The following is an 18,155-nucleotide window of genomic DNA, read 5'->3' on the forward strand; positions in this document are numbered from 1 at the left end:
GCTGGAGAGCCGTATTCAGCAGGTGCGTCAGGGTGAAAACAGCGGAAGAAGTAGATTTCTGAGGTCAGAAACCATGTTGGTGGGGGCTCAGTATATTGTATGTGGATATGAATTTGTTTATGTGCACGGAGAGTATCTTTTCAAAAATTGTGTTGATAATGCTATTAATTGAGATCGGCTGATAGCTTGATGGATTAGAACGATCTCCGTCCTTATAAATCGGAAGTACGTTTGCTATTTTTAATTCTGATGGATAAATTTTGGAATCAAGGGAGTGATTAAATAGGTGAAGTAGGGGACCCGCTAATATGTAATATTTTAAGGGACACTAAGTGGGAATTTCTAATCCATATTGTCGTGGTGTAGTGATGGTGAAAAGGCAGGCAACACTGTCAGAAATAGGGGACAAATAATCTTACACTTCATTGAGTGATCTCGTGCCAAACAGGCAAAGGAACTCTCAAGTGGCAATAGCTGCGTTTACTTGAATGCAGCAGTAGTGTGTTGTATTTTTAGAGCATCATGGTAACTACTATATGCGGCAGCGTTAACATTTGGTGCATCCCCTTTTGCTCAAAATAAGCCGGAACCAGTTTCCGTTAATTTTCGTTCTGCCAGTGAGTGGAGGAAAGCACATGGCCGCAGCCATCACACTCTTCCTCTTTCCCTGAATGCGACCCGCCAACATTTACATGCTTGCGGGTTGCATTCTGATGTCTGATCTTACATACCCTCTGTTGGGTGCGGTACTGTCTGTTAACTCGAAGTGTTGTTGCGATGCGGCACAGGTGCACAGCCCAAGGGTCCCAGCACGCTAGAAATGGTCGCCCAGATCCAGAAAGACCGCACGGAATTGGCGTCTCGGGAGCAGGCTTACGCAAACATTTCCAAGGAGCTCGCAGGGATCCAGGCAGTGGCACAAAAGTAAGCCTTCATGACTGCTTGCTGCACCTTACTATTTTCTTTTCTTCGTTTTCAATACTATTGTTGCGTGGTACAATCGCTTGCTGTTTAGTTCAGTGTTTCTAGGTTAGCGTCTTTTTTTTTTTAGAACTTTTTAGAGCTTTTTTAGAACTTTGGTACTGCATGCAACTTCACGCGACCACTCACCAAGATTTGTTGTATGGGCCGTGTTGGGGTAAACAAAAGGAAGAGTTGGCATCAAACATGGCCTTTGAGACTATGCACATGTTTCCAGTCTCGGAGGCCAAACTGCACGCTAACTACAGTTTTGCCTGCTCTATCGGTCTGCAGTGCTAGCTTGCGGAAGACATAAAGCCAACAGGCAATGAAGCCAAGGAAAGCATTGGGGAAATTAGCTGCAGTTGAAATCGAAATGTAGAACACAATGAAGAAAAGGCAATGGACGAGACAAGAACTTGTCTCCAGTGGAAGCCGAACCCATAACTTCTGCATTGCGCATGTGTTGCTCTACCAATTGTGTTACGGCGACGGCTATCAATCCATCCACTAACTTGTGTATTTATGTTTACTAGACCTAGCCCTAGGAATGTTAGCGTGATTGCAGTAGAACCTCGTTGATGCGTTCCTGTTAAGTACATTTTCTCAGTGCCAACGTTTGCAATCGAGAACACAAAAAAAGACCCAATAGCGTTACGCTCATTTTTTACCGATTTATACATTCCCGGAAAATGACATGTTTAGGGGCCAACGGTTTAGTGCGTCGCCAAACTGGGATCATATGATACGTTTTCCGGCCGCTAGATCCCATGTAAACAAGAAAATGCGTGAGGCGTGTGTGATTGAGAATGGTATATAGTTACCTGTCACAACAGCATTACTGCAATGCTTGGCCACCCGTCTCGCGTGAAAACGGCGGTGCGCACTCAGTTTCTCATTTCGGTACCAGCAAATCTTCTCCGGGGTCATCGCACGCGGCATTCACAGCCATCACTGTCAATCCTATTGCGATAAGCATCTTCGCCTATATGTTTCACAGCACGTGGTAATTTCGGACAACTCTCAGAGCTCGGCTAGAGCCGGAATGCCGCAAGTAAGTGACACAAGAGAGCAAAAATGGTGCTAGCACCCAACCAAAACGAAACGGTGGAGTCCGCATCGCCATAGTCATCAGTGGAAATCGTACGTGAATGACAGGAATGGCAGAACGCTTCGTACCTAATTGTGCTCTTAAATCCTTTATTCTTGCGTTTGCTACCGCGTATAGCACCACATTGGCCGTGTGCCTTCATAACTGTGTAGTCACCATCCATGATCGCTTCGATAGCGACCGCAGTTTCGTCCGCAGTTGCAGCAAACGGTGGTTTCGGTTTAACTCAGTGCGTGAGTCGGCTGCGCGCCTTCGGAACTGTAAGGTCGCCATCTATGATCGTGTCAACTATGGCCATTGTTTCATCCACAGCATTTGTGGCAAACAGTACTAGTTTCGTTCTGACAATCTGTGGAAAAATGAGGAGCACTGGCTACATTGCGATGGGCGGCGACCAGCTCACTGGCGAAAGAATAGTCGGGATGTGTGTGCGGTAGTAAAAAGCTTTTTCACAGGCCTCGCGACTTCCTTCACAGTGCAGTTGTGAAGGAAGTCGCGAGGCCTTCGCCGATGCGAGCTCTAATTAGCCATGAGATGACGAGAACTGCAGCTTCCTCACTGCTTTTGTGCAAAATAGGAACAAGATTGGCTCATTCATTCAGTAAATAAAAGCGTGTTGATGTAGTAAGCTCTTGTTTATTGTTTTCTTGATACCCTCGATGATTCGACATTTCGTTAATTCAGACATTTCTTTCGGTCTCATGAAATTCGAATTAACGAGGTTTTACTGTATGTTGCCTGTGCAGGTACAACCGCCTAAAAGAAGAGTCGGACCTGAAGGAGACCGAGTTGGAGCAGCTCAAGAGTCAACTCCAGCAGAGCACGCACCACCAGCTTCTGCAGGAGTACCAGGCCCTTCAACAGACTATTGGTGGGTCTTGCAATGTTGACGGCAGCAGTAGCTGTCTGTATAGTTTACAGTTGCCGCAGTTTGTCGCTAAGGCGTGCTGCTGAACATGAGGCCGTGGGTTCGATTCCCGGCCGCAGCTTACGCACTTCAATGGGGGCAAAATTAAAAAAACACCTATGTGCTTTAGGTGTACATTGATGAATCCCCGGTTTAAGAAAGCCTCTCATAATTCCTGTGCTGCTTTGTAAACCCAATAGGGACTGAAGTGTGAGGTCCTGCAGCCAAACTGTGTTTCGTAGGCTAGGCAAATGCATCTGCGACTGAAGCCACTGGCTCATTCATTCTATGTGAACTAGCAAAAGTTAGCTAAACGTACAATAAACACTCATTATAACGAAGTGAACGTAATGGCAGAAAAATGCTATATAAGCGGTAATACCATAAAAGTGGCTACTCCATAAAGCCTTAAAAAGCAGAGCTGAAATAGCACAACTCCATGGAAGTCGAATACAGTGGCACCCCGTTCATACGTTTTTCACCGGACCGGGGGGAAAAAACGTAACAGCCGGGAAAATGCAGCAGCGAGGAAAGCTCCGAAAATGAATGAAAAAAGTGCAGCTTCAACTATAGACAATTTATTTCCACAGAGTGCGCTTAGAACTTAAAAAAAAGTCTAGAATGGTGGCTTGCCGTTTCTTTCGCTCACTAGAAATCACCACACGTTTCTCAATAGCCTGGAAGGCCGCATTGCTGTCAGCGTCGCTTCCGTCAGTGCGCTTCCGGTGATCGAGGATAGTCGGCGCGCACCGGTGCGGTTGATCGAAGATGAAAGTGCGCACCGGTGCAGGTGATCGAGGACGCTATTAGTGGCGGCTTCTCGAACTGGTGTGTGGCTTCTAGCAGCCAGTTCCATAGCCAAGCCCGGCCAAAACTCGTCAAAAGCCAAAATGGCGGTTGTAGCGCGTTGCCTACTTTAGCCCAGGCGGGTTCTGGGCGCTACGTTGCGACGTATCATGCAGGAACGTTTTCACAGCTACTACGTAACAGCGGGGTTCCTTATACATTGGATCCTATGGAAGCTATGCCGGGACCGGATGAAAACGACGTAGCAGCCGGGAAAACGCAGCAGTGAGGAACGTAACAGCGGGGTTCTTCTGTACTGGTGTTATGCGGTGCATTTTCTATTGCAATTGAGCATATTGGTATTGAATTCTTCGGTCGCGATTGGCTCCTTTGCGGATGCTGCGGGAGGGAGCCAATCTTGGTACGAGTGACTTTGGTCACACAGGGCATGTGGAAGGCAGCGTAGAGTAACATTTGTCCATCGTACACTACTTCCACAACACTGCGCTATTCCCTGATAACACATAGGCACAACATGGAGAAAAAGAATGCACCGACAAAGAGGGTTGCTCGCTTGCTTGACGTGAATAAGCCACCTGAATAAAAGTAAAGGTAGCGACATTCCTTTATCTTGCCACCCGAGCCAGCGAGCGAAGGCAGGGGAGGCAGTCTGGGGCTTATCTGTATTTCCTTGTTGACAGAGTGAAGTCGCGTAGTTGCACTTCCTCCGTTTTCGAGGAAATAAGCACGAGAGCATCCGTGTGCTGCCATCCGTGCCTTTTGTTTTCTTGCTGTCTTCTTTTGACTTGCATCGGCACCATGACAGTGGTGGTGATTGTGGACCCAATGATTGCGAAGATCGGCAGGCTATGCAGTGCGATTGCCACAATCGAAAACAACAAACTGAGAGGGCTAGTGGTGAGGGAAGGTGCGTGTGGCAAGAAGGAGAGAAGGAATGTCGCTACCTTGAATTTATTCACGGGACTTAGGTGCGAATGGTGCTGAGTGCCATCGTGAGTGTGCTCCTGCTTACTACTAATAACACATGAGTACAGCATGGAGAAAACTGGTGCACAGGCAGTGCGATGGTGTAGCTGGTGATAGAGAGGTCCGCTCGCTTGCCCTGCGCGGAACACTTCGCTCAGTGCAAGAGGTGCTGAGCGCTGCTGTGAGTGTCCGTGTGCCCCTAGACAGTTCACTCTAAGCAGAGCAGCTTATCGGTATGCTTCGAGCAATCCAGTTTAAAATGCATGCATTTGCGTCGGTACTAGGGGAGATTTCGAATAAACTGGTAATTTGCTGGACACCATCTCAACCCCATTCAGTGCAGTATAGGCTAGGGCTCATGTCAATCAATCGGTTACGAGAATCGGCTGTGTTCTGTAAAAGGAAGCAAGGCTTGCATGTTGTGCCTTACTAATCCTTCTGTGTAGCTTGTATTCAATTGGTTTTGCACAATGGACAAACAATGGAGGAGCCCTACCTCTGATTCTCTTTTCTGGTTGGTGATGCTATGCATAGCTTTTGCTGCGTTGCCCAAAGTTAGTATTGATCATCAGACGAAAGCTCAGTGATTGGCTCGTTTGTTTGCCATGTCTCTTGAATTTCAAAAACCAAGGTCCGTCTGCTCTTGTCGGTTGCAGAGGAGTCGAAGGCCAAGCTGCAGGCGTGCAAAGAGACACAGAAGAAGGCCTCGGCTCGTGTGAAGGACCTCGAGGAGAAAGTGAAAGATGCCAAGAACATCCGAGATCGAGAGTTGAAGGCAGCCGAGCAGCAGATCTCCAAGTGCAAAAAGAAGGCTGACGAGTCGGCCAAGAAGGCCACTGCCAAGAAGCAGGTGAGACGAAAGGGGGGAGGGAACAGTGGCTGGCCAGGTGTAATTTTTTTTCTCACTCCAGTATAGCAGTATTGTGCCAGTACCAGTATTGCTAGACAGCTTTAGGATAACGTTCGCAAGCATGTGTAAATGCCTTTCGTACTTAAAGAAATAGCTCTGATCTCACCCTGCATGCTTTGTATGCGACTGGGTTTCTGAGCTCGATTTCTTTGATCCGTGGATTTTATACGGACCTGCCCGCGCAGCAGAGATGCCAACTTATACAACCATTTTATAATGGCAGCCGAAATTTCGACCACTGTTACGTCTATATTTCATTCTAAACTTAATAAATATTTACATTTGCCTGTGGCGCAGGTCGTTGTCATTCACGGAACAAAGGCTGTGAATCTTTCATAAACAGTCGGCATATTGAGCAACAAATATGTTTAGTATTTTTCACCATATTTTATATTTTGGGTCCGACTAATATTTTTCGTAAACAATCAAACCCACTTGCAACAATATCGGTCTTAATAATGTACAGTAGACTTGCATTAATTCAACACCCGTTAATTCCATCCTAACCAAAGGACCCTGCCAGTGCCCATACATTTCTATGGGCCTAAATCTCCATTATTTCAATCTGAAACTTGACCTTTGCTGGACAATTCAAGCTTGGCTGGTCAGCTTTGCCGTAATACAGCCCTGCTATGCGGTGAGGCATAAGCAAATTATTGCGGTGAAGTATATTATAGAAGAAAAGGGGCCACTTTCATGAGACGTAGTAGACATTGCTTAATAATATAGGCGTGCATGCGCCGTCTCCGGTCAGAGCACGAGCACCTTGAGGCTAAATAAACAAGCTGTTTCTGATGTTGCCATGGTGATGCGTCTCTTGTATATGAGACAGTTAATGGTGCCTAGTGTGCATTCCTTAATTATACGCATGCGCAGGCGCCATGTACTGAAAAGTGGAGAATTCCACCTGTGTTTAGGAAATCTAGCGAAATAAGAGGCAGTGAGATGAAAAAACACTGGAAATCGAGAGGGCATTTAAAGCCAACAAAAGAGTTGGGGTCTACCTAAAACTCCTATAGCCTGCCAGTAAACTTTGGTGTTTTGGTGCTCGTATTGTTATCGAAGACGGGGAATGTGCGTGTGTAATTTAAGCAACAGGTGCTATGTCTCTTAACAGTGGCTCCTTTTTTTGCTTGACTTGCTTCACTGTATAACATGGCTGTATCATGGCGAAGATAACTTTAAGTGCATGTACCGTCAAGGGAATCAACAGTGTGTTTTGGCATTATCTTTTTTTCTGCAATTTGTTTAATTTGACCAATTTCGTCGTTACCATCAGGATCAACTTAACGGAAGTCGAGTGTATTGGATGTAACAGTGAGCAGTCGCAGCACCATGAACTTTTGTGTGTACAGGAGAACCTTATTGATATGATCCCATTACATATGATTTCCCTGTGCTAATGTTGACGATCGAGAACACACACACACAAAAAAAAGACCCAATACAGTTATGCTTCTTTTTTACTGTTTCATATGTTCCCAGAAAACATCATCTTTCGCCACTGATGTTCTGTACATCGTCAAACTGTGATTGTATAATACGTTTCCTGGCCGCTAGATCCCATGTAAACAAAGAAAGGCGCGAGGCGCACGCGATCGAGAACGGTGGCTGCTTGCTGCAGCAGCATGCCCGCAATACTCCCCCACTCGTCTCATGTGAGAACGCCGACTCTCACTTAGTAGTTTTCTCTCCCGGTACCAGCAAATCACCTCTTGGATTGTCGCACAGCGCATTCACAGCTATTGCTACCCTTCCTATTGCGATAAGCATGTTCACTTATTTGTTTCACAGCATCACAGCATGGGTAGCGTAGTGCTGTTGGAACCGTACTGCACACTTTTAATAGGTGATAACCGAAATGTGTTGCTGTTCGCTGCTACAGGCTACACGAAGTGAGTGCCATGTTTATCTCCGGCAGCATCGTATTTTGGTGTCGCCCGACAGCTTGATTTTGTTTCAGCTTGTTGCCGTCTTAAAATACCACACAGTAGTAAAGTGTGACAATGTGAGTCTCCGGTCGCTTGGGCACCACCAGCATAGCGAATGTGTAACTTGTCTTGATCAAATCACTGCTCATCTCACTTACCGACTCTCTCTCTTTCCGGAATGTAGGAAGTGGAAGGGCTGAACCTGGAGATCCAGGAACTGGAGAAGTCCATCCTGGGCTACGACGAACAGATGAAGGCGAGCGATGCCATGCTGGCCGAACTCGAAGAAAAGCTCAAGCAGAACGAGCAGAAGCTGGCTGCAGCCAAGGTAAGTAAGAGCATGCGTGTGGGCTTCTCCCATTCTAGGTTTGCTGTGTCTGCGCGTGGCTGTGAACGTGGCTGAGTGCACACGTGCTCCGCACACCCTATCTTGAAGGTAATCTGCAGTGTGTGCGAAAACTGGGCGATCCGAGATTGTTGGTGGCTTCATGTGCACTGTCTTCTGGTGCGTCTAGTGCCGGAGCTCAGGTTTCGGAGACATGTTGAAGCAAGAGGCAAACAGAGTGTTCGCTTCCCCCTGCCTGCGCTCTTCATCACACCAGCGTCGTGGCAGTGATCAAGTGTTCACGGTCAGCAGCACAGTGTCAGCAGCAGTGGTGGAGTGAATGTGAAAAGTTACACAGGCTTCACTTTGAACTGCCAATGTGAAGGTGTGATCAACAAGGCATGAAACCATATCTTTATTTGGTCGCTGACTCTCAAATTCAACGAAATGAGAAGAAATTTGTCATAGAAGTGTGCGTTTTATTCGTTATTTTTGGCTGATCGCCCAACAATTTCAAAATTTTTACGGCCCCGTCCATGTAAGCAACATTTGTCTGTGACTGTACATAATCGCGTAAAAACTTGAAATAGACAAAGTATAGTGCTAATTTTACTGGTGTTGCGATATTGAGGTTTAACTGCACCATGATTTGCCTAAACTTAGTCCTTGGGGCTTTGAATGGTTTTGTGACTACAAGTTGGTCATTTTTAACAAGTTATATTGTGTTATAAGTGCCGCAATTCATAATGATTGTGCATGTGCACAGTCTTATTGCCTCTTGCGTTTATCAAAATACAAATGCTTCGAATTTTAGGCCACAAAAGGCCGATGAAGCATAGCAAATAAAGGCACCAGAATTTCTGAAGCCACAAGCACAAGGATCAGACGAACAAATTTATGTACTAACAATTATTCCTATGTTAATTCCCTCTAGTAATTGTAGCATGCAATATCTGGTTACAAGGACTTCTTGTCTGTTGTGTGGACGCCACGCAGGAGAAAGTGAAAGAGGCGGGCGAGGAGGTCAAGGCACAGAAGGAGAAGCTCAAGGCTGCAAGCCGCGAGATCGCCGAGAAATATGCCGAGCGGGCCGAGATCGAGAAGCAGGCTGACCAGCTCAAGCTCAAGATCCAGCAGTGGGAGCACGACGTCAACAAGATCGACCGTGAGGCTGGAGATGCTGTGAAGAAGGTGGGCAAGCTGTTCTGGTGGTTGTGGGTGCACCGCGCATTAGTTAAACGAGCAGGGAAAAACAGTAGGGCTTCACCGTAGTGAATGCCTGCCTGAGTGTTAACTACTGATGGACCAATTTCACCGCACTTGCACTAACTCCGCAAACGATGTAGTGACTTGCGTGTTTCCCTTTTAATAAAGCAAATAATAAAGCAAATGACGGTAGGAAATGTTCTAGTAGAAGAAAAAGGTGTTATCGCTCATGGATTAAATAAATATTTCCAATCAGTATTCACGCGCAGTGATCGACCATTTCCAGTAGATGACGGGGCATCTTTCAGCGAAAGTTCCATGGACACTATCAACTTTACTCAGAGGGGCGTATTCCAGCAGTTGCTACAGTTAGATGACAAGAAGGCTTCTGGGCCAGACGGAATACCTACTGGCTTTTTGAAAAGGTATGCTGAGTGGATATCATTTTATTTGGTAATTATTTTTCAGAAATCACTAAGCACCCATTCCGTGCCACAGGACTGGCGTTGTGCTGTAGTTATCCCCATATTTAAAAGTGGCAATTGTACCCTAATGAATAACTACCGTCCTGTATCTCTTACGTCAGTTTGCTGCAAGGTTATGGAACACGTCATAGCAAAACATATAATTATCTTCCTAGAATCAAATGGCCTCCTTTGCGCATGCCAGCATGGGTTCCGACGGGGACTTTCCACAGTGACACAGCTCATTGAGACATTACACGATTTTTCCAAAGCTATGGACAACCGTGAACAAATGGATGTTATATGCGTTGATTTTGCCAAAGCCTTTGATAAGGTTCCCCATCGTAAATTACTTTTTAAACTGTACAAAGCAGGTATAAATGGCGACGTTCTAAAATGGATTGAAGATAATTTAACTAACCGCAAGCAGGCAGTTTGCGTTGATGGTTCCGAGTCTGGTTTTGTAGATGTATACTCAGGAGTACCACAGGGGTCCGTGTTAGGGCCAACACTTTTTCTGCTTTACATCAATGATGTAGCAACCGCTTTAGATAGTTCTGCTAAGATAAAGCTCTTTGCAGATGACTGCTTGATTTTTGCGCCGGTATCTTGTTTAGAGGATCAGATTAAGCTCAACCGAAACCTTCAGGCGTTTGGGAGTTGGTGTGACAAGTGGGAAATGCGAATTAATTTTGATAAGACCACATACACGCATATGACTGCAAAAAAGAATATTTTTACTTTTCAGTACGATATCCAAGACTACAATTTAGTTAATGTTCCCTGTTTCAAATATCTTGGTGTCTCTACTTCGCATGATTTAAAATGGCACAATCAAGTAGAAAGAGTGTGCTCTGCGGCACAGACGAAATTGGGTTTTTTAAGAGCAGAACTGGGGAGGGCAACAAAAGATGTTAAACTGCTGGCTTACAGATCTCTTATTCGACCATCCCTAGAATATGCGTTAGTAGTAGCATGGGCACCCCATCGAAAGGTAATGTGGGCCAAAATAGAGAAGGTGCAACGCCGGGCGGCGCGCTTTATTTGTTCGAAATATAGAAGTACAGACTCAGTTTCGGCAATGTTAAAGTCTTGCGGTCTTGAATTATTGGAAGATCGGTGCAAGAAGCAGAGAGTAAAAACGTTATTTCAAATAATTCACGGCGAACTAAAAATTAATAAAGATGTGTATTTAACACCTCCAGGCAGACTGAGCTCCCGCTTAAATCATAATGAAGCTATTCAACCGTACTTGTCCCGAACCAATGCCTTTCGTTGTTCGTTCTTCCCAGAGTCAATAGAGCTGTGGAACAAGCTGCCTGCAGAAATTGTTCGCAGTTCTGATACTGCATTGTTTACAAATGCAATCAAGGTTCTTTACTAAAACTGTACCATGTGGATATTGTAAAGTGTTTTTCTTTCCTTTTTTTCTCTTTTTCCTTTTTTTCTGTTTGTGTGCGTGCGGCAGCTAGTTGAACATTTGAATACATGTCTTATAGTCTGTATATTGTATCTTGAATTGTATCCGTAGGACACTGTAGTGCATGTGCATATTTCTTTTGTATCTGGCTGTCTGTATGAACGTATATGTAACATCCCTCCCTGTTATGACCCTCAACTGAGGGTTGACAGTATTTCTAAATAAATAAAATAAAATAAAATAAAGAAAATGTTGCGCTTACCATTGCTTCGATTTTTGCTCAGATTTCGCAGCTTGGTCATATCTTATAGTCCAGATCACAGAATATAATATTTGGTACTGCTGCCTGCCTGGTTTGTTGAGAAAAAGAAAAACAAGATTGCCTTCGTCTGAGAGTCTCACCATGTATACTAGTTTATAAAAATGGAGGGTCACTTTCCGGTACCTGCAGCAGAGCAAAGCATGGCTTTCAAGATCAGCTTGCATTATTCTCCGAGTGTTGTGATTTGAAGGGGCACAGAAAAAAGCAAATTCGCATCTTTTTTCTTTTTTGACAAACTAGGCAAGCAACATTGCCTAGTGCTGCAGTGAACAATCGAGACCATAAAACCCGATCTTGTTGTGCAAGAACAAGGCAGTATGAATAAAGCGGTTGTTAGTGCAAAATCTTAAAAAGTTCTTAAATGGCCTTCAGAACCACAAGGCTGCCATCCGTGATCGTGTCAACAGCGGCCGCGGTTTCGTCCGCAGCCGCTGTGGCAAACAGTAGTCTTGATTTTACTCAGTGTAAAGCTGTCGACGATGAAGAGCACCATCTACATCAGGACGGGTAGCGACCTGGCGAAAAAATAATCGGGATGTGTGAGTGGTAGCGAATAGCGTATCTTGGATAAAGACACACTCTGCGGCCGTGCTGTGGAGGAAGTCGCGAGGCCTTCGCCGCTGCGAACACTAATCAGTCACGAAATGATGAGGATTGCCACTTGCGCATTGCTTTTGTGCGAAATAGAAGCAGGATTTGCCAATTCATTCAGTAAATAAAAGCGTGTGATGTAGGAAGCATTCGTTTATTGTATCCTTGATATTCTCGATCATGTGACATTCGGTTAAAGGTACGGCCACACTAGCGACAAAAACGCGCGCGACACGCCGCACACGGCAAGCGCCTGCGCGGCAGACGCGCGCGGGCAAGTCCACAGTTGCGTTTTGCGGCACGCGGCAACGGCCTGTGGAGTCCCGCGTTGTCTCGTTCCATTCGATACTTCTCGTGACAACGCGCTCTCCGTTCTGCCCATTTCGTGTTCCATCGGGAGTGTCTGTGTTTTTTTGCGCCACTGCCGGCCATGCTCAGGCATGTCGGATACGGACGAGGAGCTACTGGTGACTGTGAACACTATAATACTTATTTGTTCTTTACTTGTGTGACGCCGACGTGCCAGAAAGCGGACGAGAAAGTTTTGGGTGCGGTACAGGGACACTGAGGGCCAGGCGCACACTCTGCTTCCCTGCCTTCACCAATTACTCACCTATCATGCCAAACTGCTGTCCATAATGTGCCAGCGGTTGGCGCGCAGCTCCTTGTCCGACACTCGTTTTATCATAGAGCCACGCATATCCGCGAAAGGTTTCCAAAAAACGCCTGCATTGCAAGGCGAATTCTTCGTCGACGTCTCAGTGGCGGTGTGGTAAGGCTTAACAAAAACAGCCCCCTTGACTGGAAATGGCCTCTGAGATTTTACGGCGCGCGTGTCACTGTTCAGTCTCGGAGCCCATAGATTATGATTCTTTGCTTATGCGACAAGTGGCGCCACAACAGCGCGGCTTGTAAAGCGGCTCGCTTCTTATTGGTGGTCGTTTTGCGTCTGCCGCGAAAAATGGGTCTCGCACCCATTCGCGCGTTTGCCGCGCGTTGCTGCTGCTTTTTGTGAATCTTGCCGCGCGCGATAGCACCGCTCGCCGCGCGCGTTTTTGTCGCTAGTGTGGATGTACCTTAATCCGGACCAGCAAAATTTTTTTTCGTCCCCTTAAGTATGAATTAACGAGGTATTACTGTACGCTTATTTTTTATCAGTTCATACAGTTCCAGAAAACACTCTTTTGGCACCAACGTCCAGTAGATAGCCAATCTGCGATCGTATGATACGTTTTCCAGCCCCTAGATCCAGTGTAAAAAAGAAGAGGCGTAAGGCATGCGTGATCGAGAATAGTAGCCACCCGCCACGGCAACTTCTCTGCAGTACTTTCTCACCTGTCTCACGTGAAAACGCTGGTGTACACGAAATTTCTTATTCCCGTACATACCAGCAAATTTCCTCCCGGGTCGTCGCATTCACAGCTATCGCTACCAACCCTATTACGATAAGCAACTTCACTTATCTGTTGCACAACACTTCCAGGCCCACAAACATTCCAGGCCTGACAATGTTTGATCCTAGTTGCCCATGTACTGTAAAACGACTTTGTATCCGTTGTGTCATTCTCATTTCCATCAATCCAATAGGGGCTGATTAATTGCTGGGCGAGATCGTGCTCTAGTTTCTAGAGCACGATCACGACCTACTCGCCAACATCATTAAAACGCACTAACCCCATATTTTGCCCGAACCAACCTAATTAAGTACTCTTTCTCTGCACGCACCATTAATGACTGGAATGACTTGCCTTTATAAAACTTGTATCACGATTGTTTACCTTTTGTATCAGCATTATTGTCGTATTGTTTCCGCATTTTGTTGTATTGACATTGCTTTAATTCTTGTGACCTAATATTGTATTATTCACCCTGCATGGACTTCGTGTCCGCAGTATGTATTAAATAAATAAATAAATATGCAGACTAGTGTGCTGAGTGCTGGGCCTGGTTAACGGGAGATGGTGGCGCCGCCAGTGATGCCTGGAGGCCGCATGTTCAGCACAATCCCTACTAGCAACGCTGTCTGGCAACGCTGTCCACGGTGCCATGGCAACAAAATGTGTGATAGTTTGCTAGTGTGCTGACGTTATGTGAAAAAAAAAAGAGAAACAAAGCTATGCTCTGCACAGAGCACATCATTTCGAAGCGCACAGCGAGAGGGAGACGTGCGCAGTTCTGTATTGCAGCACACCATGCGACCTCCAGCGAAAGGCATTACTCTTGGTGCCACCGTGACGCCTGTGCTCAACACACTATAATCAATATATTCTAGGCGCTATAATTTTGCTTAAAGCTTTGTGGTCAGTGGGTGCAATTGTGTGCAGCTGGAGGACATGGTCCACCACTACGAGTGGATTCCTTCGGAGCGGCCCTACTTTGGCAAGAGCAACACTGAGTACGACTTCGAGGCCAACAACCCGACCGATGCCGGCCGGCGCATCAGCAAGCTGTCCGAGACCAAGGAGAAGCTAGGCCAGAATGTCAACTCGCGCGCCCAGAACATGCTGCTGAGGGCCGAGGAAAAGGTGAGAGACGTGCCCTTGTCTGGTTGCTGTGACGACTCGGTCACCAAGCTTTTGGCATCTCTGATGGGCACGGTCAGTTGAACGACCTCCCCACACGTATGCACACTCTCACCATGGCTAAAGTCCTTGGATATGCTTGCTTTCTTTGCTAAGTAGTGACATCTTCTTCCTCCCCTGCACGTCGTCACCCTTGCAGCCATTGTTGGCCGCGGTGTCCTTCCTAACTTTCAGGCCCAGAGCGGCAAAATACACAACTGTGGTCATTTCTCCATCATGATAGATAATGCAAGACTGAGGACAGATTTTTATGCTATTGGCCATAAGCAAAGTGCATACTCGTTGGCGTCTGATCTTGTGACATCATTTTCAGCAATCTGTATTGTATAGCTGGAGCACGTTAGCTCGACCATGTACTTCATTGCCAACGGTGTTGGACCATATTAAGAAAGACGTTGCAGACAGAAACAGCTTCCATAAAAAAAATACAGCGCCGGCGATTAGGATGTGTTTGTGGCACTTCAAAGGTTTTTGCTACCTGTCTGTAAAGAAAATAGAAAGTATATGCAGTCGACTACCAATAATTCAGACTCCACAGGAGATGTAAATAAGTACAAACTATCGAATGTAAAAAAAAATGGCTGTGGCTTAGCTAAGGTTAAGCCCAGGATGCGAAGCATACTAGCCTTTATTTTAACGCGACAGCGTTAAGGAGCTCGTGTCGCAGAAAAGCCGGTGTCGTCGGCGTCGGCTCAGGCGTGCGGCGCTTGCTCAGGCGCACATTTCGTTGTCGCGCCGAACGCTGCGTTGCTCGACGCTCACCGCGTCCGATGCGGGGGGCGACGCCGCGAGCGACGGCGCTAATTGGAGCCCCGTTTCTTTTCTGTCGTGACGTCACAGTGTCACGTGGTTTCAAGGCGACACCGCCGCGCCTGAGGAGCTGGGTTGAGCTCTCGTAATATGCTTCGCATAAAAAACGAATGTATCCAAAAAAGATCACTTTATGTTTTAAGGTCCCTGTGCATGGAACAAGTGGTCGATGCATGGCTGCATGCACTTCCGCTTACGTGCAACCAAGGCCGACTGTATTTCAGCCAGTTTTAAGTTTCGTTGTACTCTGATGTAAGGACTGCAAAGGCTTGAGTAAGATCCGCATGTGGAAGGGTCTGGAACACAAAGCACATCATCCGAGTCAGAGTCACTGTTTGATGGTGGGAGAACTTTGCATTGCACTATTGGGGTAAGAAAGGAATTTCAGGGACATGGTCTTGTCTCTTGCTTCATTCCAGTACCAAGACCTGCTGAACAAGAAACGGACTGTAATCCACGACAGGGCCAAGATCATTGATGTCATCCGGGAGCTGGACGAGAAAAAGAACATGGCCCTCAAGGAAGCCTGGAAGAAGGTTGACAAGGTGCGCCTTCAGTTCCTCTGGAGAGTTGGACGAGTGACGCATATGTAGACCAATTTGACAGGCATAGCACAGTTCTTTAACAGCGCTGTACAGTGAACGCTCGTTAATTCAAACTTCAATAATTCGAATTTATGGATAATTCGAACTGTACGATTTGGTCCGGCCAAGCTCCACAGAAGTCTATGTATAAAAAAGTTCGTTAATTCGAACGCGAGAAGGTTCCCTCACGGATAATTCGAACTACGCTCGCCTGGCACACGGCCAGAGAAACGCGCCTACGGCCTACACACAAGGCTGTATTGCCTCCTAAACGGAGAGAACGGCGAGAGAAGGCAAAATCGGAAAAAAAAGATCTAACCGACGCGGGGTCAGCCAGAAGGCGGCAGCGGCTGCCACCTCTCCGTTCTACGTAACCTCCGAGACTTCTTGCCCGTTGCGAATCTCGGAGGCTTTGCAAATCTTGTACAGCTGCTAATGTTGTGCGGAGATGGCGCGGCAAGCGCCAAAACACAGCGAATCAAGTACGTCGCAGCTGCGCTTGCAATCAAGAACCAACGAATCAGGGCCTTCGCCACCATCACTTGTTCGGCGTCTTCGTCTCGGCAGTCTTCATCGGTTGTGTACCTCTGTTTTCAGCTTAGGAGGTATCGGCCGTCGCGATTCGTTGTGATGGTGTTAAGCCTCGGCTAACGTTCGTTTTTGTGGACATCGGTGGTGTGGTACAGTCGGACCCAGAGCTTCGACTTGAAGATGGCGTGTGCCCGTGGCACACGCCAAATTTCTGACATTCCCTACTGCTTCCAAATCGCAGTGTACTGTTGCTCTCCTTCACTTTCGTTAGTTCGAACTTTCGTTAATTCGAACTGAAGCGGCTTCCCCATGCGGTTCGAATTAACGAGCTTTAACTGTATTTGTCATTGGTGACGATGTAAGCTCCATGGTGATCTCACATACTTTGGCCAGCATGCCACGACTTTAAATGTGCCCTATTTATTTGAATAGAAGGTGACATGTAAGGATTCCAACAGCAATAATTTATATGCTGAAGGCACATTTTTGCTATCGCCATCATCATCACTGTTCAGTCACGGTCGATGTGCAGCTTCTGGGTGAAGTGTTAGAAAGGTTCGGAGACGTGACAGACGCGCAGTGCATTTGGTCAGTCTGAGCATTCTGCGCAGTGTACTCTACAGGGGAGCCAGGACAGTGTTACGCCTTCTACTGTTGGCACAAGTGTTGCGCACACAAACCCACCAAGAGTTTCTGCTGTGCAGTTCTGTGCTGTAAAACGAACAGTAAAGCTCTGCAGTGAAATTCTGGCTATAGTGTCAATGTTCTGAGGGAGATTCGGTCTCATCCTGCGCACCACCGAGGCATCATGCCTGTGATGCCACTGGCAGCACTTCTCGTCATGTGTTTTGAGATGCCTAGGAGCTGCCAGGCCGCTGTTTATGCTATGCTTTAGAAGTTGCATTGCAGGCTTCGTTGCATGAACCTGTCACTTGCTTGTGTATTTAGAATGCCATCCGAAGGTTTAGTGAGACCGTAAACTTTGCTATCGCTTTCAGTGGCCTTTGAGCAAAACTGCCCAACTTAATATAACAATAAAAATATCTTTAGTCTGAAAGGTGTTCCATCTTGTGTGTGAGCTTTTCTGTGTTCAGCTGTTGTTCACAGTGGTAGATGGAACAAAAAAGGTAAAGCCAGTTTCATGCAGTGAATGCTGTCAAAACAGCAAGCTAAGCTGGTGGTTTCTGAAGTTGAATTCATGTTGAGCACAATTTTCATGAGTCTTTTGTCTCGTTGATGTCGTTTTGCTAGATTCGAGCTTCGGTCCCGATTGCGCACACTCTTCAGTTGCGTGAGGTCACAGACCCTGCAGCTGTGGCCGCACTCACGGTCGAGGTATTCTCTCTTGAACCGTCCCTCGGCACCCTCCGTGAGAGGAATCGCTCTGTGTCGTCTCTGGTCGGCCTCCTCTCCTCAGAGTCGGGGGCTAGCTTGCCTCTGCTGGCGCTTGGTTTGGTTTGCCTTCTCTTGAAAGTGGGGGTTGGCTTGCCTCCACCGGCACTTGGCTTGCGCTTCCCATTCTTGATCCTCGGCAGTACCGGCATCCCTCTGCTGGTGCTTTGCTTGCGCTTCTCGCTCTCGAAGCTCAGGATTTGCGCGACGTCTGGGCAGTTGTGACGCCTGGGCAGTTGCGATGCCTGGGGAGTTGTGATGTCTGGGCAGTCGTGATGCCTGGGCAGTCGTGACATCTGGGCAGTCGTGACGTCTGGGCATTCGTGACCTCTGGGC

At 46.8% G+C, this 18,155-nt stretch overlaps 1 protein-coding gene across 2 annotated transcripts in view; it reads left to right on the top strand.

The window, feature by feature from the left end:
- The window catches only part of LOC139056321 (structural maintenance of chromosomes protein 2-like), an 84,312-nt gene that overhangs the window by 56,754 nt on the left and 9,403 nt on the right, over positions 1-18,155 (top strand). For both annotated transcript variants that reach the window (XM_070534479.1, XM_070534478.1), the window contains exons 13-19: positions 789-924; positions 2,818-2,942; positions 5,408-5,601; positions 7,777-7,920; positions 8,914-9,108; positions 14,245-14,445; positions 15,732-15,857. In XM_070534479.1, the coding sequence (XP_070390580.1) occupies positions 789-924; positions 2,818-2,942; positions 5,408-5,601; positions 7,777-7,920; positions 8,914-9,108; positions 14,245-14,445; positions 15,732-15,857 (1,121 nt within the window). The remainder of the gene's footprint in view (positions 1-788; positions 925-2,817; positions 2,943-5,407; positions 5,602-7,776; positions 7,921-8,913; positions 9,109-14,244; positions 14,446-15,731; positions 15,858-18,155) is intronic.

Source organism: Dermacentor albipictus, chromosome 2, assembly GCF_038994185.2.
Source record: "Dermacentor albipictus isolate Rhodes 1998 colony chromosome 2, USDA_Dalb.pri_finalv2, whole genome shotgun sequence".
NCBI lineage: Eukaryota > Metazoa > Arthropoda > Arachnida > Ixodida > Ixodidae > Dermacentor > Dermacentor albipictus.